The sequence below is a fragment of the Colobus angolensis genome, unplaced genomic scaffold, assembly GCF_000951035.1.
Source record: "Colobus angolensis palliatus isolate OR3802 unplaced genomic scaffold, Cang.pa_1.0 Scaffold43, whole genome shotgun sequence".
Taxonomy (NCBI): domain Eukaryota; kingdom Metazoa; phylum Chordata; class Mammalia; order Primates; family Cercopithecidae; genus Colobus; species Colobus angolensis.
In genome coordinates, this window is record NW_012117710.1 from 736,343 (window position 1) to 757,607 (window position 21,265).

The following is a 21,265-nucleotide window of genomic DNA, read 5'->3' on the forward strand; positions in this document are numbered from 1 at the left end:
CAGCAGCAAAATAAAAAACAGGCTTGGCTGGATAAACACAATGTGGGCCATTCAAACAATGGAATATTACTCAGCCTTGAAAAGCAAGGATGTTCTGACACCTGCTAGTGACAACACGGATGGCCCTTGAGGACACTATGCAAGCAATATGAGTCAGTCACAGAGGGACGAATTCTGTAGGATCCCCCTTATACCAGGCAGTAGAGTTCAGACTCATAGAGACAGAAAGCAGAAGGATGGTTCTACTTTCTAGAAGGGCTGGGAAAGGGGGATGGGGAGTGTGTGTTTTTTAGGGACAGAGCTTCAGCCTGGGAAGATGAAATATTCTGGAGATGATGGTGGTGACGGCTGCACAGCAATGTGACCTGCTTAATGCCACTGAACTGTACACCTAGAAATGGTTATGATGGTAAATTTCATGTTATCTGTATGTTATCACAATTTTTTAAAATAAAACATTTTTAAAAGGGCTTGGCCACTGGAACCTTAACTCACTCCACCTATGGCCTCAGTTCACACTGCCCCACAGTCTCACCCATGCTGGGGGTCATGGCCAGGGGGAGGCCACAGCCCCCCGTGCTGCTAAGCAACCCCTCGGTCTGGCCCCGCATGTTCCTGTCCCGTCCTGGAAGCATGGCTGAGCCACAGGGTAGGTGACCTTGTGTTCTGCTCGTGGGGAAGCTGCCTCCTCAGGAACCTTTTCATCAAGTTCCTCCGGCAGCTGACGCTGGGGAGGGACAGCAGGTCCAGGAGGCCACAGCTGTGGGACCGAGAACCTGGCTGCTGAATCAGAGAGACATGCGTGGCCAAATTTAGAACACAGGAGGACAACTTCCTCCCAGAGACCCATTGTTCACCACCTGGAGCTGGCCCTCCCCGGGCGTGCGGATTTCCCAGAAGGAGCAAGTGCCCAAGGGCTCCGGCCCCACTCAACATCATCAGAAGGTCTGGCGGGAGGGGAGCAGAGGGGCCGCCCCCACAAGGCAGGGGATGTCCACAACCCACTGCCTGCATGACCACGGCCACCGAGGCCAGCCCCCGCTTCAGTAGGTGGACGACCGTGGGGTGCTGCAAATTGATTTGTCCAGAACTGCGCATCTGTTAGGATTTTCCCAGCCAAAACATCCATCTTTACGGCGATGGTCTTTGCATGGTGCTTAACTCTCCTCATTTTGCTGCCAGGAATCTGGTCGGGGTAATCCGGGACCTTGGAACCGGCCACTGCATTCCACATCTGTCTCGTCTGGGAACGCCTGCGCGGCGGTGCCCCGAGATACGGGTGGGAAACAAGATCTGGAAATGTCTGCAATGGAAAGCCGGGGCCCGCGGGGGGGGGTTTGGTCTCTGGGAGGGGAGGGTTGAGGGGAAGGAGAAAGATGGTGCCTTTTATAGGTTTTTTTTTTTTTTTTTGGTGGGGGAGAGGGTGTTAAACTTTTTATAATGTTGCTTACATTAACAAAAACATCAGAGAGAAAATATCAAGGCAAAGGTACTCGTCAAAAGGAACCACACAAATGGGACCATCCTTTGCTGAAGACATGTCAGCGTCCCTGTCTCCGTCCGCAAGCGGCATTTTACTTGAAGAATTCCTTTGAAGGTTCTTGTCTCCCAGAGCAGAAGCTCCAAGCGTGAGCTGACCAAGGCCTCAGCCTCACACCTGCCCCCTCTATCCACACGGAGAACAGCCTGCGGCTGCCCCAGTTCACATGGAAACTCACTTAGGCTGAAAGGCAAGTGAAGACGTCCCATGCCTTTGGGACAGCAGTTGTTCCTTCAAGACATCTCACAGTTGAGCCGGACGCTGGGAAGCTCTCCCCGGCCCCCAAGCTGCTGGGCCGAACGTCCAGCTCACTGGGAGAGGGCAGCTGTGATGTGTCTGGGACACAGCCCGTTGTGCACAGGCCCTGGGGGAGCTTTGCTTACAAAAGCAGCGTGGGAGGGACACAGCCCCCTCCTCTACTCCTGGGATGACCAGGCTGCCCTGCAGCGTGAGGGATGCGGGTCAGAGCCGGGGGGACTTAGTGTCCCTCTCGGTGGGCTGTGGCCACGGGAGCACTCAGGAGCCCGCCCCAGCAGGATCTCACTGGAGCAGGGGCACTCGCAGCCTGGGGGAGGGATGCTGGCACCGCAGACAGCAGGCAGGGTGAGGCCAGAACCCCTCTAAGTCGTGAGAAAGCTCTCACACCTGTAATGACCCCGGCCGGCAGGGACAGGGCCCCACGGACAGGGCCACCCCAGGGCCAGACCCCGAGGGCCCCGGAACCTCCACTGTCCCCGCGCAGATGTCCGCGTGCACACAGTCCACACGGGGCCCAGGTGGAGGGCTCGGAGCCCAGCCCTGGGGTTCTGGAAAAGCGTTTCTTCCAGTCCAGCCCAGAAGGAATGTTTTTATTTTCCTGCTAGAGGCCAGGCCAAATGGGCTCCCGTTCAAGATGCTCTGAGATTTCCCTCAGGCAGGGAAGACTTGGCACCCACGCACAGTGACCACTGGGCAGAGGCCAAGCCCAGCGCCTCGGTGGGCCTCACCTGCCCTGACCCGCGAGAGGAAGGAGGACACACGGCCGGTGCAGGTTCCCCCACAGGCAGATACCCCCAGGCCTCCGGAAGGTGGACCACAGGCTCCTGGTGGGGCCCTAAGGCCAAGGAGGGGGCCAGGGACGTGGTTCTGAGCACTTCTCATTTGGCTCTCGGAAGAGGCTGCGGTGTCCGGGCAGGATGTTCCAAAGTAACTTTCACACCCCTCATCAGGGAGCTCAGGGGGCGTGGGACCCTCCCCTGCCCGGGGTTTGCAGCTCCGCTCTCCTGCGGCCTCGCCCCACCCTCCCCCACACGTGAGCTCCTGTGTCCCTGCAGCTGTCAGAACGCCCTCCATCTGGAGGACTCCTACCCCTACTTCAATACCCAGTCCCCTCCACCACCCAGCTGTCCCCGAGCCCTCCCCATCCCCCGCCAACCCCTCAGGGTGACTGCCCTGCGCTGTGGCCGGCCTGCTCCGGTCAGGTGTCGTCTTCACACAGCACGGCCCTTGGCAAAGCAGCTGGACTATTTCCCTCCTCTGCAAATCAGCCTCCAACTCCTGCCACTGCGGCCGTCACACCCAGAGAAACACCGGTGTTCCAACCCCGGTTAGCAGAGCTCAGCAACCACAGCCCCCTAGACTCGCCCTGCCCGTTCTCCCACCTTGGACCGCTGCCTGCAGCCCCTCCCTCCCGGCATCCAGGCCCCTGCCCCACGGCCACCGCAGGGCCACAGCTCCTCCACCCTCCCTGCAGCCCAAGCGACATCACTCCACGCACTCTCTGCGTCGGGTCCTGCTTCACGTCTCTTCCAAGCCCTCACGTCCTTCCAAAGCACCTCACGCCCATAGAACGACAGCCCAGGAAAGAGGACAGGGCGTGTCTGCAGTCCACAGCATCTCTCCAGCCCCAGGACCAGAGCTGATGCCTGGGAAACACGTATGGCTTAGACCCCTGTGTCTCCTGCAGACCCTCCTCCAGACACCGACCCCAAAAGAGAGACATGTAGGAACCGAAAGGGCCACCATAAGTAAGCAGCACCATAAGCAACGCTTCAGAATGTGGCATGGCACCGGCACTGTCCCAGAGACCCCAGCCAGGAGCCTCGCGGCGCAGGCCAGGTCCCAGCTGACCCCACATGACGATGGGGCAAGCACGGGGTTCCCCAGGGGTCCTGTTTTGCAGGGATCCCCTTCCTAAAAGCATCCAGCAGTGACCAGTGGATTCTGAACCATCGGCCATCCCTCGGTTCAGGTGTCGGCAGGGAGGGGGCGCGGGGCTCTGATGAGCCAGGAAAAGTTCCCAGGCCCAAGGACAGCTTTGCAACGTGTTGTTCTGCAGTTGCTTCAGCGTTGTGGACATTCATAAAATTAATTTGCGAAGAGAGGAGATAAACTCCATCCAGCGTTCCCATGGCAACGCCTCCCAGGCCGCTGCTGCCCTGGATGGGAGCAAGCTGGGGAATTTCGGTCTCGGGACTTTTATGGGGAACCGGCTCCCAGGGTCCAGCTGCCCCCAGGCTGTGGGGAGGTCTCCAGGAGGGGAACTCCAGGGGCCTGGAAAAGCAGGCGTGCAGCCCCCATGGAGGAATGCGTGGAGGGAACCTGAGCTGGTGCCCGGGCGCGCAATGCCCCACCCAGCCCTGGCCGAATGCCACTCCACTTTCCCGCCCGCGGGGAGGTGACGGAACAGCTGGACGGTCCCCGCCTCCGGGAGCCTGTGCAGCCCTGGCACACGCTGCCGCCTCTCCGCTAGGCCTTGAACGCCACTCTCCCTGGGGAGCGAGCCGGGTGTCTACCCGAGCTGGGCACAGAAATAACACATCTGCTCCCATGGCCACAGGACTGAGGACTCTGTCCCCATTTAGAGCTCCTGGGGCCCGGGGCTGTTCCCCAACCTTTGGTAAGGGCCCCTAGAAAGATCCGGTTCCCCTCACCCTGAGGCCGACAGCAGGTGCAGGCCTCACAAGGATGCAGGACGCCCAGGCCCTGGGGCTCGGGGCTCCCGCTGATGCACACGGTGCGGTGGGCACCGCGGCTTTCCATCTGCACGTCTGCAGCTCCCAGGTTCACAACCCACAGGCCTGCGGAGGACTGACTGCTCCAGTCTGCTGGGAATATTTTCCAACAGCTGCAGGGATCGGGTGTCTGAGGGGCTGGCAGCTCCCCACAGCTTCAGAGACAGCGGGCGTGACCCTGTGGGGTTGGGGGCAAGGAAAAGCAGCCTCCACCCGGGAGAGGCCCCGCTCCTGCAGACAGACCCGCGGGGGTCCCGGGAGTTGAGGGTCCTGCAGCCCGGCCCTGCCTTCCTGGCTGTCTCCGTGGCGCCCGGCTCAGCTCTGCAGTGGAGTTGGCCCGAGGCCTGCAGGTGTTCATGCTTCACAGGTGTGAGTAGGGGCGGTTTCCACACCTGTGCGGGGCCGGGGTCCCCACACCTGAGGGAAATCAGCTCCCGAAACAATCGCATCTTCGGGCAGAGCGGGAGCAAGGCACCGCAGGCTGCCATTGCAGACGGGGCCGGCCCTCACTGGCGTCCACCCTGGAGAGCCGAGGGGAGCAGGAGGCCCCAGGCGAAGGGCGGGCGGGAGGAGAGAAGGGTGAGGCGGGAGCTCCGTGGCCCTACAGGGATGAGGCCTCATGCACAGGGCGTCCTCAACCCGCCAAGGCCATGATTTACAAAACAATGTGCTTTAGAAACTGCTGGAGGAAGGACAGTGACCAGACAGGGCAGGACACCGGCCCTAGGGAGAGTAGGGGATGGGCATCTCCTCCACGCACTGCTTCAAGGAAAACAAACGGCGGCCACGAAAGCAGCCACCGAGCCTCCGGCGCCTGCCGAGAAGCTGCCCCACCAGCCGGGCGCCGCCGCACCTGTCTGACACTGTCAGTGGCCGCCCTGGCCGCACAGTCCACAGCTGGAAACTGCAAAAGGCTCCGAAGCGCGTCGGTTCCGAGCCTCTGATCCCTGCACCCTGGGGTTGCACTGTGACTTGCCAAATTTGGCTGATCACAGAGGAAAAGTGAAAAAAATCCAGGTTGCCAAGGAGACCCCTTCAAATACATTTTACAGTGCTGTGAAAGCGATACCTTCCTCTCAGGCTGAGTTTCGTTCCCGAGGCCGTGCAAGGCGCTGTTTTATGTGAATCTGCATGGCCCCCCTCCCCTCCCCTCCCGACCCCCACACACACTCTGTCAGTGGTCAGGGCACCCTGCACAGCACTCTGCTCTCCCCACAGACGCCAGCGGGCCCCTCCCCACATCCCCCTCCTCAAAGCCTTTCTGGGAAACCCGTGCAGCAGCACATGGGGGCTCCTGGGGAGGGGGCAGCCAGCGTCTGACCCCAGCACCCCTTCTGGGGACTCTGCAGGGAGCCTGTAGAACCCTCGCTGTCCCCAACACAAAACCACACTGCTGCATAGCTGCTGGGTGAGCCCCACAAGATCATGAAAATCAGCTGTGACGGCCTTCAGCAGATGCGCCACTGCAGGGCCTGGCTCCCAGAGCCAGCAAAGCACACAAGAAGGTAAAATCCCAGTCATCAGCCAGGGAGTGGACAGAGGGGCAGGAGGCGGAAAACACCGGAAGTTGCGCTGGCGAGACTGGGATCGCAGAGTCGGGCACAGCCATGGTGAAGGCATCGCGGAGCCTCCTGGCTGTGGGAGGTGGTGTCTGCCCCTCGCCAGTCCCGCACCTGTCCTCAGCTGACGACCCCGGCGTGGATGTGGAGGGCACGGCCGGCAGAGCCCCCCGCCGGGGTGCGGTTGGGTCACACACCGTGTGCGTGGGGGGCTCCCAGGACGCCCAGCACATCCTCAACACTCAGAACACGCCGCGCGGCTTGGTGAAGCCGTATCCTCTGTTCTCTGTTCCAGGGTGAGAACACTGCGTGTGCTGCCTTGACCTGCTCTCCGTGAAGACGCACCCGCGATCCATGCCCCCCACACACATTTTCATGATCTGCTCTCTGTGAAGACGCACGCCATGAAGATGCTGTGAAGACACACCCGCGATCCGTGCCCCCCACACACATTTTCATGATTTTCCTACACAGGGCCTTGGACTCAGCTAGGAGGGGGCCTTGGTCCACAGAGAATAATGTGTGATTGTCCGAACCAGCCACAGCTACTCATTCTCTCAGTTTCAAGACCATTCAAACCGAGGCTGCCAACTCAGAAGCCCCCAAGTGGCTGCAGACATGGCTGAGGAGCCGAGAGCAGGGCCGGGCAGGGGCTGCAGGAAACTGGGAAGCCTTTCACACCAGAAAAGGCATCTGCCTCTCAGCTCCAGCTGGGTACAGCCAGACAGGGCTGCAGGTCCAGTGTGGTGGGATGTCAGATTTTTAAAGAGAAGTAAGAGATCCAGATTTATTTAATTTTCTTGAGACAGGCTCTTGCTCTGTGGCCCAGGCAGCAGTACAACAGCGTGATCTCAGGTCACTGCAACCTCTGCCTCCTGGGTTCAAGTGATTCTTGAGCCTCAGCCACCCAGTAGCTGGGATTACAGGCACCTGCACCATGACTGGCTAATTTTCGTATTTTTATGAGAGACAGGGTTTCACCATGTTGGCCAGGCTGGTCTCGAACTCCTGACCTCAAGTGATCCATCCGCCTCGGCCTCCCAAAGTGCTGGGATTACAGGCGTGAGCCACCGTGCCCGGCCAGCGACCTAGATTTTTATGTGAAATCTCCTGACTGTAAAATAACAAGTAATCCAAATGTTTAAAAAAACACTGCACAGGCCAACACAAATTTGTCTCTGGGCCAGATTCAGCCTGTAAGCACCAGTTTCTTGTCAATGGATGTAAAACCTAGAGCAACTAAAGATATCAGCCTTTCCACCTGTCACTGCAGTCATCCTGCTGGCGGTGGATATGCCTTTCCACCTGTCACCGCAGTCATCCTGCTGGAGGTGGAGTGGCTGGCAGAGCCACCACCACGGCTCTGTTGTCTAGGCAAGGAAAGGTTCTACTTATGTACTTATTTCAGTAGCGATAACCGGTGAGAACTGAGAAGCTATTCCCGAAGTCAGCGACTTAAACCACAGTTTGTTGTTATCCTTCACAGTTCGGGGTTGGAGGGGCTCAGCCGGGCGGTTCTCACTCGGGGTCTCCTCTGGGGTTGCATCCAGATGGAGGCAGGGATGACCTCATCGGAAGACTCAGCTGGCAGGACGTCCAAGATGGCACAGTCACGTGGCAGCTGTTGACACTGGGCGTTCACAGCTGCGCTGGCTGGGGCTGCGGCTGGGGCGGCACTGGCTGGGTGGGCGTCTCAGAGCACAGCTGCTAGGCTTTAAGAAGAGCATCCCGGGAACAAGGTTCCCCACAGGCTGTGGTGGAAGCTATAAGGCTTTGGAGGACCCAGTCTTGGGTACCCTGCAACATCATTCCACTGTATTCTGTCCATCGAGTGTGTACCTAAGCCAGCCCAGCATCAAAGGGAGGGGGTTAGACTCCCCTTTTCCATGGGAAAGACAACCAAGAATTTGAAGCCATCTTTTTTTGGTTTGGGTTTTGGTTTGGGTTTTGAGACAGGGTCTCTATTGCCCAGGCTGGAGTGCAGTGGTGCAATCACAGCTCACTCTAGCCTTGAACTCCTGAGCTCGAGCAATCCTCCCACCTCAGCCTCCCAAGTAGCTGGGACTACAGGTGGGTGCTGCCACGCCCAGCTAATTTTTTCCCCGTCTTATGGTGCTGATAATTTTTATACTTTTAGTAGAGATGGAGTCTCACTATGTTGCCCAGGCTGGTCGTGAACTCCTGGGCTCAAGTGATCCTCCTACCTTGGCCTCCCAAAGTGCTGGGATTACAGCATGAGCCACTGTGCCCAACAACCACCCAACAGCCGCCTTTAATACAGCAGATTTCAGCGGTGGGTTTGTGATCTTCGCCTCTGCACATGGGCAAGCATGCACGCTGGCATCCTCTCCTCTGCACACAGGCAGGCGTGCATGCTGGCATCCCCTCCTCTGCACACGGGCAAGTGTGAACACTGGCAGCCTCTCCTCTGCTCACAGGTGGGCATGCACGCTGGAATCATGGCTGGGGTCACTCCCTCTCAGGGCCTGCCAGAGCCTCCTTCCAGTGCTGGCCAGAATCATCACTTGGGCTGCCTGTGGTTTCATCCTTTCCCTCCTCCTCTTCTCCTTTTAAAGAAGCATTACTGTTGAATGAGTCCCCTACTCTACTGACCGGAAATACTGCCTGAGAACGGCCCCCCAGCAGGGACCTCCCTTCCTGAATGTCCGTGCAGCCTGCGGTACCTTTAAGGTTGGAAACAAGCATCATTCATTCATGCATTCACTAATTCATTCACAAAACAAGCATTCTGGGACGTGGAGAGGGAAGTGACTCAGGTCCCGGCATCCCAAATCCGCCTGTGGAGCTCCGTGAAGCTGGCTGCCCCGTCAAGACCTGCCTTGGTGCTTCTTCTAGGTCAGCAGAAATCTCCTGGCGCCTCCAACACCCCAGCCGGCCTGGCTCCCTCTGGCCTCTGCTGCTTCTTCTGCTCTATCCCAGCCTTCCAGGTCTTTCCTTATGGTAGAGCCGCAGTGGGAAGCACCAGGGATGAGGGCAGGAGAGGCCCTGAACGTGCCCCTCAGGGAAGGGTAACGAGGATTATGCAGGTGCGGGGGCCCGAGCCTGGGTCTCCAGCGAAACACAGGTCCTTCCTGCAGGATCTTACTCCAGCCTCTTGCTTTTCTGCCTGTGTTTCGGTGGCGGTGAGCATCTTCCAACACCATCGGTGGCCCCGGCCACCTTGTTGGGCTTCTGTTGTTTTGAACCAAGACTCTGGCTCCCGAATTCGCTGAAGTCATCAAACATCCACCGGGACTTGAGCTCTTTGCTGACCTCTGTTTCTTCCCAGCAGCCCGCGGGGCAGGGAGGTGCGCACCTTCTGGACCCAGGATGATCCTGTCACTGCCCACAGCTGCGGGTGTTTCGGCGAGGGTGGGACCTTAAACTCCACCCCCCGGACACACGCATTTCCCGATGGCAGGTACAGAGTTGGGGCGTGAGCTTAGGGTGTGTGCTTAGGGCGCATGCAAGCATGAGATCCTGCTCACCCTTGAGGGCCGGAGATGTGGGGAACATGTCAGACACACAGGAGCACACGTGTGGTTCTGCAGAGCCGGGCAGGTCAGCACGCAGCCTGGACGGGTCACTCATTCCTGCCCGGGGCCACCTGGGGAGGGGATTCCTCTCAGGGAGGCCACCACCCAGGCACAGCCTCCGGCCGACGGACGCACTGCGGGCGCTGGGGTTCCAGCCCGGTTCCTCCAGCATTAATCCAAAGGGAGAGGGCTTCAGATAACCAGGCAGGCCACCGTTCAAATGATCATGGGGCACAGGTGATGCAGGGCAGGTGGGCCCCAAAGTGGGGCTTAGCCTGCCAGGGTTCTTGGCTTTGCCCAGGAAAGGATTCGAGGGCCAGCAGGAGGTGGGATAAACAGCTTTACTGAAGCGGCAGTGTTTGGGGTTACAGCTCCTAGCCGCTCCCGCCAGGCAGAGCACTGAGGGCAGCGGCTCAGGGCACCTGTGCAGTCCCATTTACACCCACTTTTAATTATATGCACATCAAGGGGTGGACGATACAGAGATCTCTGGTTAAGGGTGGTAATTTTCCAGGTCCTCAGGCCGTTGCCATGGAAAGGGGCGGGAGCGCCTGGGCGTTGCCATGGCAACGGTAAACTGACATGGTGCGCTGGTGGGTGTGGCTATGGAGAGGGGCTTGCACCCTGGCCCTGTTTTGGCCAGCCCTCAATTAGGTCCGGTGTCCGAACCCCACCTCCGGTTTCCAGTCCCACCTGTTAACTCACAGGCACGGAGTCCCTCGCCAGCGCCCGGAATGGGGGTTCACACGCGAATTCCTGCCCTGTCCTCAGGACAGCTGCTCAGCCCACCCAGCAGTCTGGGTGCGACCACGATGGCCTGCGGCCCCAGCATGTCCCGGGGGCTCCACAGAGCCACCTGTCGCCTGCCCGTGGTGGGGCCGTGGTGTGAGACAGCAAAAATGACTCACAAAAACGACTCTACGTCCAGATAGAGAAGCTGCCACCGTCTTTTTAAACTTTTAAATTTGCCATCATCGTAGATTTGAGTGCGGCTGTGAGAAATAATATAGAGAGATCCTGTGTACCCTAAATGTATGCGATGCCCCCAACAGTGACCTGCTGTGTACACACGGCGCCACGCTACGGCTGGGATGCAGATGTGGTGCCATTCCTGACCCCACTCCCTTCCTCAGCTCTGCCCGCCCTTGCACGCCCTGTGTGCAGTTTTCGTGCAAGTTTTTTATTTTACTTTTTTTTTTTTTTTTTTGAGATGGAATCTCACTCTGTTGCCCAGGCTGGAGTGCAATGGTGCGATCTCGGCTCACTGCAACCTCCACCTCCTGGGTTCAAGCGATTCTCCTACTTCAGCCTCCCAAGTAGCTGGGATTACAGGCATGCGTCACCAAACCCAGTTAATTTTTGTATTTTTAGTAGAGACGGGGTTTCGCCATGTTGGCCAGGCTGGTCTCGAACTCCTGACCTCAGGTGATCCACCCGCCTCAGCCTCCCAAAGTGCTGGGATTACAGGCGTGAGCCACTGCGCCCAGCCAGTTTCATGCAGTTTCATCACACGTGCAGATGAGGCACCAGCCACCTTTCTAAGAAGGGAGCCTTTCGATGCTAGAGGACCGGAGGAACCTCGGTGGCAGGAGTGTGAGGCCATGGCCCACCCACCCCGTGGAGGCCCCAGATAGGCGTGTGGTCACAGAGCAGCACTGACTCCAGAGGGAGGATGAGACGGGCAGTGGAAGAGAAGGTAGGAAGTGTCCCCACCCGAGCACACACCCAGAGCGCCCACATGAGAAGCACGTCTCACCTCCGTGATGATGTAAAAGTCATCCCCAGGCTCTCCCTGGACCACGATTTTCTCTCCATCTTCAAACTGGACGGGCTCCAGCGCGTCCGCCACGGTCAGACGCTCCCACTTCTCCAGGGACTCTGTCGGGGGAGGAGGAGAACAGGTCATCCCGGGGTTCATGCCTCCCTGGCCACAGTCCAAGACAAGGGCCACCACTCTTCCCGAAAGGTGTCCTCAGAAGCACCAGCTCCGTGACCAGTAAGCTGCATAAGACAAGGCCGTGACACTGTCCCCCAGCACCTCTGTGCCAGGGGGCCTGGGTTTTCTTGCAATCAGCAGGTCCCGGACACATGCAGCTCATGTGCCCTCTTCACCAGGTGCGGAGGGAGCTATTCTGACACTTATCCCTGGCTTAATGTAAATACCCAGCAGTGAAAACTGACTCCAGGTTAACTCAGTATGAAAATATTTTTGTTATCTTCAAAAGAATAGAGCTGCTTACATTTTTGCAAACAGTGGAGTCCCAGCTAAGCACAAAGGCTACTAAGTGGTTTAAAATAATTCAGAAGTCAGGCACAGTGGGCTCATGCCTATAATCCCAAGACTTTAGGAGGCTGAGGCAGGAGGATCACTTGAGGCCAGAAGTTGAAGACCAGCCTGGCCAACATAATGAGACCCCATCTCTACAAAAAAAAAAATGTTTTAAATTAGCCAGGCATGGTGGTGTGTACCTGTAGTCTCAGTTACTCAGGATGCTGAGGTGGGAGGAACACTTGAGGCCAGGAGTTCAAGACCAGCCTGGGCAACATAGTGAGATCTCGTCTCTACAAAAATTAAAAGATTAGCCAGGCATGGTGGTGCACACCTGTGGTCCCAGTTTCTCAGGAGGCTGAGGCAAAAGGATCACTTGAGCACAGGAGGTCGAGGCTGCAGTGAGCTATGATCACGTCACTGCACTCCAGCTTGGGAGATGGAGCAACACCCCGTCTCAAAAAAAAAAATACGTGAATAACAAAATAATTCAGAATGGTAACTGCCCATCTAAAAGAAACACTTCATCAGGGAACTGATCAAAGAACATGGAACTGCATTTATGTTGCAAGATTAAGGCATAGTATACTTTCTACTCTTTTAGGTCAAAATGCTTAATTCCCATGCCAAGTTTATCTTTAAAGGCTTGCAAATTCAATGTATCTTTCCGCCCTTCTCACAAGGTCTTCCCTTCCCTGTCTTTATTCATCCCTAACCCTTGGAAGGAAAAAAAAAAAATTACTAACGTCAGATTTTCTAAGAAAATAATGATCACCTGATTAACTGTTTCTTTTTTCACACACACTAAAAATCTTTCCTGTCCTATACAAATCAGATGCTACCTATGTAGGTCAGAAGCTAAAAATAAAAAGCAAAGCATTTATTTTAAATCTAGGTTAGGAGGGAGATTTCTCTCCTTAAAAATCCCTGTTGATGCCGTACGTTGCAAAGGAAAATGCTTCCCGCAAACCCCAGGGCCGGGGCAGATTCTGCAGCATAGGGAAGGGGGGTGAGGCCCCCACTACCAGAGCTGCTTGACCAGCTTCCTAAAAACAGGGTCTGTACCGGCCGGGCGCGGTGGCTCACGCCTGTAATCCCAGCACTTTAGGGGACCGAGGCAGGCGGATCACGAGGTCAGGAGATCGAGACCATCCTGGCTAACACGGTGAAACCCCATCTCTACTAAAAATACAAAAATTAGCCGGCTGTGGTGGCAGGTGCCTGTAGTCCCAGCTACTTGGGAAGCTGAGGCAGGAGAATGGCATGAACCCGGGAGGCGGAGGTTGCGGTGAGCCAAGATCGCACCACTGCACTCCAGCTTGGGCGACAGAGTGAGACTCTGTCTCAAAAAAAAAAGGGGGTCTGTACCAGACAGAAGCTGCTGAATAATTCAGAACCCGGGCGTGCTCCCAAGCAGGTCAACACATCAGTGCACACCTGGCAACTAAATGATGCAGGTGATTTTTTAGTGCAATTATGGTTTATGTTCAGGGTGCAGAAGGAGACCAGCATATGAAGTTGGAGTGTTTTGTTTACTGGTTTCCTTACAAGGACAGTCACACGAGGCATTTCATTTCAGAAGTCAGTTGCAGTTAGGAAGTTCATTTCCACATATTTGATCAGCAAATACTTCCTCTATTACATTTGAAACCTGTAGTATTCTGAGTTCTGAAAACAAAAATTATCTCCTGGCTACATTAATCTTGGATGAAAACTGACAGAAGAAACCACAGGGAGATGGCACTTTTGGCCCCATTTTTTTTTTCAAGAGACAGTGTCTTGCTCTGTCACCCAGGCTGGAGTGCAGTGGCGTGATCATGGCTCACTGTAGCCTTGAACTCCTGGGCTCAAGCGATCCTCCCACCTCAGCCTCTCAAAGTGCTGGGAGTACAGACATGAGCCACCACACCTGTATAATTTTTTTTTTTTTTTTTTTGGAGAGACAGGAACTCACTCTGTTACCCAGGCTGGTCTCAAGCTCATGGCCTCAAGTGATCCTCCCACCTCAGCCTCCTAAGTAGCTAGGACTGCAGGCATGCACCATCACGCCCAGCTAATTTTTTATTTCATAGAGATGGGATCCATCTCTATTCACTGTGCAAACTACGCAGAATAAACGCAGCCAAGTGTCCCAAAAAGCACCTCACAAGGTCAGCCACAGGACAAGGCTGCGTGCACCTGTCCCGGTGGGAAACCCATCTCCAAGCTCTGAGCTGGAATTCTGCAGACTCGCAGCTCCCACGCGGGCCGTGCTGACTCTACGGGGCCTCCTGTCCAGGGGGCCGAGCCCTGCACGTTCAGGAGGAGAAAGCAGAGTCCCAAGAGCACCAAGGCACAAATGCCATTCCCAGGTTTCTGGTGTGGGGACAGGAACGTCGAAGCCCACAGCTTCAGCCTCGTCCAGGGCCATCCCTCCTGCCAAGCCGCCTGTGGAGGCACCGTCCCGCCAGCCCTTTTTGGAGGACTTTGTGCTGATGGTGACTGGGCAGGAAAAGGGAATCGTGTCTCGTTGTTACTCTTCTGGGAGGCCACGGAGAAGCCGGTCACGCTGCTGGCTGCTGCATTAATCAGAGGAACATAAATGGGCGGACGGAGGCCACGCGGCAAGGGCGTCTGACGGCCCCTAAGAGCCCGGGACGCAGGAAGCAAGAAGCCACTTCCCTCCGGGGGTCACCAGCGCTCGCCTGGAGCAGGGAGAGGGTCTTGTCCTTCATGGCCTGCAGCAACTGTTGCCCCGACAGCGCTGGGGAATGAAGGAATCTGTGGGGGCAGCGCTGACTATTCAGTGCCCGGTGCCTGGTGGGCACGAGGGCCCGGACCACCCAGCTCTGCCTCAAAAGGAACCCAGAAGGGCGGCAGAGGCCCTGAGTCTGGCATTTCGCATAGGGATCAAATGTCCCCCTCTCGGCCCCTATAAAATCTGGGGGACCAACTCGTTTTGTTTTTCCAAGTATGGCATTTTTTAAAAGGCACTAGAATTAAAACCAGACATGAAGCCACATGGGCGATTCCATTCCCACAAAACATCCCGAACAGGCAAATAGCCCACAGAGACCAGGAGCATCCGGAGGCCGCTAGGGCTGGGAGGGCAGGCGGGGGTGACGGCTCACAGGGACGGGGCTCTGTCTTGGGTGAGGACGGGGCTCTGGGATGCGAGCGGGGCCGACGACGTCATGTGTGGACTCGACGGCCCTGAAACGTGCTTCCGGGAAAGGTCAAAATGTTCAGCTTGATGTGACCTGCATTTTACCACAATCGAAAGAACCGCACGCTCCCTTCTCGACACTCCGCAGAAGGATTTCAGAGAGAACAGGGGTCAAAGTCCTCCCCAAGAAACGCAGGCACAGCCGTACTGCACACACACACGTGCACACAGGCACACTCACACCCACTCACACACGTGCACACTCACACCCACGCACACGCACACTCACACCCTCTCACACACTCACATTCTACACATGCACACACACACTGACACGCACACACACCCATGCACTCACACTCCCCACATGCACACACGTTCTATGTGCACTCATGCACACACACGTGCACACACACATGCACACATGTGCACACACCCACTCACACATATTCTACACACGCACACACACCCCACATGCACACACACCTCTGCACTCACACCCACACACACATGCACATTCTACACACACCTGTGCACTCACACCCACGCACACACATGCACACATTCTACACACGCACACACCTGTGCACTCACACCCATGTACACACATGCCCACACACACACGCACACCCCCGTGCACACACCCACGCACACATGCACACACTCATGCAGCCACATATGCACACACACCCTCACACATGCGCACACATGCACATTCTACACACACACACGCACGCACACCGCCCATGTGCACACACCCACATACATGTGCACGGTTCTGCCTGCTCTAGCCCAAGGAGCCCCCACTGGCCCGGCCGGTGCCATTGCGTGTAACTCAGGCTGCAGCAGCGTCTTCCCTGCCAGGCCGTTGAGCAGGTTCACCAAAGGTGAAAAGGCTCCAGGCGCACTGAAACACCAGCCTGCCCTGTTATCCTTCCCGGAACTGAGAGCGATGATGGTGGCAATAGAAAGGGCAGAGACAGCTCCCAGAGAAACCGCGCTTAGAAGGGAACCAGCACAGTCAGGGAAAGCAGCTCGACCCAGCTCGCACGTGTACCGGGAGCCAACACCAGCTTTCAGCTCTACACGGACTGGTGTGGAGGGAAGGCTGGGGGCGCGGCTCTGACAGCAAAGGGAGAAGCAGACAGGAAATGCACAGGATGGCAGAGACGCTGAGAAGCAGGGCAGCCCTGCCCACGGGAGAGGAGGCGGGCTCTTGGGGTTTGCCAGCAAGTGACAGTGTGTGTCATGTGTGCACGTGGATGTGTGTGGGCACGTCTGTGTGCTGCGCCCCAAACTTCCATAATACCAACAACACTCAACTTGCCAGCCACGCAGGGAATGGGGAAGAGGCCGGGGTGGCCAGCAGGTGCCCAGATGTCGGGACACACAGCCGGGCAGGGATGCAGCCACTGACCTAGGATGGAGACCTTGCTGAGGAACTCCTCGTACATCTTGCGTTTCCTCAGTGTGCTGCCCTGTTCGGGAGAAAGGAAAAACAGACAAAAACGTGAATCTTTGTGCCTGGATCATCCTGACGTTTCCAGATTTCCCCAAACGACTCTTAACTTCTAAGGAGACCCTCCAAGCATTCCAAGTCCCAAAAGTCTGTGTGAGCTGCCATGGTGTCCTACGCACCCTGCCTCCCTCCTCCTGGGGGACTTCTGGAAAAGCTCCCGTCATGGCTGCTAAGTGTCCTGGCCGGCAGCAGAGTTCCCCACCCAGCCGGGGCCAGTGGTAGGTTCACACAGTGAGCACACAGCCAGCCAGAGCCTGAACCCAGGTTTCTAGCCATGAAGGGGAGAGAGCTCATAAACACATCTGGAGAAACTGAGGCCAACACAGTCAAGCACATGACGCAGAAGGGAGAGTGCTACTGACATCAGTTAAGATCCTGGATCCAGCCATGCCTGAAGCTGCATCCTTACCCATTAAAGCTGGACTTCCCTCACCCCTGGGAAAAGCATGCTGAATAACACAATACCAACACACAGGGCCCTGTCCACGTTACGTAAATTAGAAATTAGAATTCATTCTAGAAACTAGGATTATAAATGTGAATTAGAAAAACACACCCCTTCTTCAAGCACACATCCCAGCAAGCTGACGGGCCCCAGTGCAGACAGGAATGAGGCCCCTGCTCCAAGCAGTCGGCTCCAGCCTGGCGCGCAGAAAGCAGCCTGGGTCTCAGCCCCTCTCAGCCCTCTGCTTGGGCCTTTGTTCAGTGCACAAACTCCACAACTGTACACAGCAGCCGCATGGTAGGCACGATTCAGCACCGCACATTCAGAAAACACAGACACACAGTCCACCCGGACAGCAGCAAGCCCGATTCTGCTGAAATTCAAATGGTATCATCCATTGACAGAGGCCACGCGTTCGACTAGGGTGTATGCCGCGATGTAAGTTGGACCAAGAGACGACATGCTGGTGACAAGGTTTTTCCATAACCCTAGATAAGTCCCCTCGGGTGTGGAGAGAGGAGGGAGGAGGGAACCTGCTGTGTTGAACGCCTACTCCAGGTTGGGGAGGGGGGCTCTTGGACACGCTGACGCACATTGAACTTGCAACAGATAACCCTGTGAGGGGAACATACTTTTATCCTTATTTTCCACAGGCAGAAACTGAGGCTCCACAGGGCTGAGTGACTGCCCTAGACAGGAACCACAGAACCAAGAAGGAAAGCCTGGAGTGGGCTCTAAAAGCCCCAAAGCTGCCCCCACCTCTCCACTTGTCAAACGGGGACGTATTTTACTTCTTCCTGACATGCTATTTCACGAATTCCCGTAACACCCTGAGACAGAAAACCGCAGTGAGCGGCGTTTACCAGGTGCCTCCCACCTGTGCGACTGACCATGTGCTGACCAGGGGCACACAGACACAGTGGTATGTGCAGTTTCTGAACACGTCCCTCCCCTCTCCTCCTTCCTGCTCTCTGGCACATGGAGATGATGGCTGGGGCTGCAGCAGCCATCCTGGGCCCCTGAGGAGCATCAGTAAGAGAAGCTAGTTCCCCGGGCCCCACAGAACAATGCACCCACCCTAGACAGACTCCTTCCAGAGCGTAAGAAACAGCCGTGTGGTTTAAGACACTGTTATTTTGAGTATTTCTGTTACACCTGGCACAGCAGCAGCTGGCCCCCAATGATCCTCACTCGCCTCCTGGTGTCCACACCCTGTGTGGTCTGCACCACGATGAACAGGGCTGATGGATGCAACTAGAGAATGCTAAGGAAATGAGCCTGAGATTTGCAAAGCCAGGTTGTAAAAGATACTGTGGCTCCTGCCCTGCTCTCTCCTGGATCGCTCGGCTGCAGAGAAGCTCAGAGGAGGAGCAGCGCCTTCCCGCCACCCTCCAGCCCTGTGGGGGGAAGCCGCCACAGACATCTCCTCTGCCCCATAAGACCTTCTGATCCCACAGCCCGAGGAGGGTTCCAGGCCAGAGCCGTGCAGCTGCTTCCTCCATGACCCACGGGAAATGGAACAAATGTAACATTGTTGACAGAGGTCATTAAGTTTGAGGGGAATTTGTTACGCAGCCACAGCTAACTAATACATCCAGCAAAATTTAATCCTAAGGGTTAGGATAGGCTAGGAAACCTAGGTTAGGATAGAAAACTATAAATTCTTCTGAGTCCTGCAGGCGTCTGGCATAACACCCTGCTGCCACGGACCCTCCCGGCTGCCACAATGCGGGGGGGCAATGGTGAAGGAGAGTCATTTATCCCACCTTCTAAACAACCTACATGGGAAGGAGATGCCAGGAAAGAGAGATGGACCGGACATGAGAAGCAAGACCCCTGACACTCAGAGGAGCCCCCCAAATGCCTGTCAGTCTCCCCAAACTTTCTTCTCCCGAGGGGTGCTGTTCATAGCGTCTTCCCATCCACTCCAATCACTCACAGGAACAGAAACTGCAATCAAACACCACTTGGTGTTTACCGAGCACCCTGGACAGGGGCAGGGGCTGTGCTCAGGGCTGTGCCCATGACACTGTCACAATTCAGAGGGTCAAGGAGGAGGAGAAAGCGGAGGTGAGTGCTTTGAAGGAGTGCGTCTGAAGTCACCCACTGCCGTGGTGAAGTGGGGGTCTGCCCTAGCCCGGTCTCCAGGGCCTGCGCCTACCCACTGCCCCCTCTTCCTTCTCTTGATGCCACCCACAGCCAGATGCAAACTTGCTTTTGTCTCCCTTAAAAAGGGACCCCTTGGGCACACTGAAAGCGGCCCCATCACATGGGAAAATGAGGGGCCACCACAGAGCCCCTTCCACAGTTGGGGGTGGGGAAGAGCAGCCCTAGGGACACAGTGAGCATAGGGGAGGCAGCCCGCAGCCCTGCTGTGCAGCCCTCCTGGCTAGGATGGAGCGGGACTCCAGCTACTGGGGCAGGAGGCCCTGCAGGAGCGGAGCAGAGAATGAAGGAAGGGAGATGGATTGCTGCGGAAGGAAAACAGCTCAAGGGGGAAGGGCTGGAGGAAAGGCACGTGATGCTAAATGCCTGTCCCTGGAAAACTATGACAAAAATGCAAGCTCCAGTGAAATGGGGGAGGAATGGTACGCAAATCCCTGAGGCACAGCGGTGACTTGTGTGGGGCTCAGGCCAGGTTTTTTCCAGTTGCTTATTCTGGACCCTGGTGGCAAGGCTGACCTTTCCCATGGGCAAAGGCCATTTCCGGTAGCGTGGCCCTCCCCACTCACTCCCAAGCCTCCGTCAATGTCCAGAAACAGACTCCTGGAGTTGAGTCAAGCTTCCCACTCACAGATCAGACGACTGAGGCCAGCAAAGGTGTGGCTTGAGCCCAACTTCCATGATGGGGATGAGGACCCTAAGGACACCCACCCTCCCCTGCCTTCCAGAGCCTCAGCATGGAGGACACCGTGGGAAGTTCACTCAACGTGGACAAGTACAGGTCTGAATGCATCACCTGCATCACTGGACCTTAGTGAAATGAGACCATAAAAATCTCTGCCTTGCTGGGTCATAATGAGAACTGAGTCTCAACAAATGTTATGTTCCTGCTAATGGTGATGGTGGTGATGTTGGTGAGAATAGCCATAGTGGTGATGACGATGGTGGTGGTGATGGTGATGATGGTGATGGTGATGGTGGTGATGGTGATGGTGGTGATGGTGAGGACAGCGATAGTGATGGATAGTGATGGTGATGGTGGTGATGATGGTGGTGACAGTGATGGTGATGGTGCTGATGGTGGTGATAATGATGGTGATGGTGGTTATGATGATACTAATAGTGATAATGGTGATGGTATTGAGGATGTTGATGGTGATAATGATAATGGTGGTAGTGAGGATGGTGATGGTGATAATGGTAGCGGTGATGGTGGTGAGGATGGTGATATTCATGGTGGTGAGAATAGTTGTGATGGTGGTGAGAATAGTTGTGATGGTGGTGAGGATGGTGGTGATGGTAATAGTGATGGTGATAATGGTGGTGATGATGGTGATAGTGATGGTGATGATGGTGATGGTGATAGTGATAGTGATAATGGTGGTGGTGATGGTGATAATGGTGGTGCTGATGGTGATATTCATGGTGGTGAGAATAGCTGTGATTGGTGAGGATGGTGATGGTGAGGATGGTGATAATGGTGGTGATGATGGTGATGGTGATGGTATTGAGGACGTTGATGGTGATAATGATAATGGTGGTAGTAAGGATGGTGATGGTAATAATGGTAGTGATGATGGTGATGGTGATGAGGATGGTGATGGTGGTGATGGCGATATTCATGGTGGTGAGAATGGTGGTGATGAGAATAGTCGTGATGGTGGTGAGGATGGTGATGGTGAGGATGGTGGTGATGGTGATAGTGATGGTGATAATGGTGGTGATGATGGTGACAGTGATGGTGATAGTAATAGTGATAATGGTGGTGATGATGGTGATAGTGATGGTGATGATGGTGGTGGTGATGGTGATAATGGTGGTGATGATGGTGACAGTGATGCTGATGATAGTGATGGTGATAGTAATAGTGATAATGGTGGTGGTGATGGTGATGGTGATAATGGTGGTGATGATGGTGATAGTGATGGTGATGATGGTGATGGTGACAGTGATAGTGATGATGGTGGTGGTGATGGTGATAATGGTGGTGATGATGGTGATATTCACGGTGGTGAGAATAGTTGTGATGGTGGTGAGGATGGTGATAACAGTGATGGTGATGGTGATAACGGTGGTGATGATGGTGGTGATAATGG

General features: G+C 55.8%; 1 protein-coding gene across 3 annotated transcripts in view; it reads right to left on the reverse strand.

Moving 5' to 3' along the window:
- The window catches only part of PRKAR1B (protein kinase, cAMP-dependent, regulatory, type I, beta), a 188,156-nt gene that overhangs the window by 18,965 nt on the left and 147,926 nt on the right, over nucleotides 1-21,265 (reverse strand). For all 3 annotated transcript variants that reach the window (XM_011956921.1, XM_011956922.1, XM_011956923.1), the window contains 2 exons: nucleotides 16,460-16,520; nucleotides 11,385-11,506 (listed from right to left, as the gene is read on the reverse strand). In XM_011956921.1, coding sequence (XP_011812311.1) covers nucleotides 11,385-11,506; nucleotides 16,460-16,520 — 183 coding nt within the window. The remainder of the gene's footprint in view (nucleotides 1-11,384; nucleotides 11,507-16,459; nucleotides 16,521-21,265) is intronic.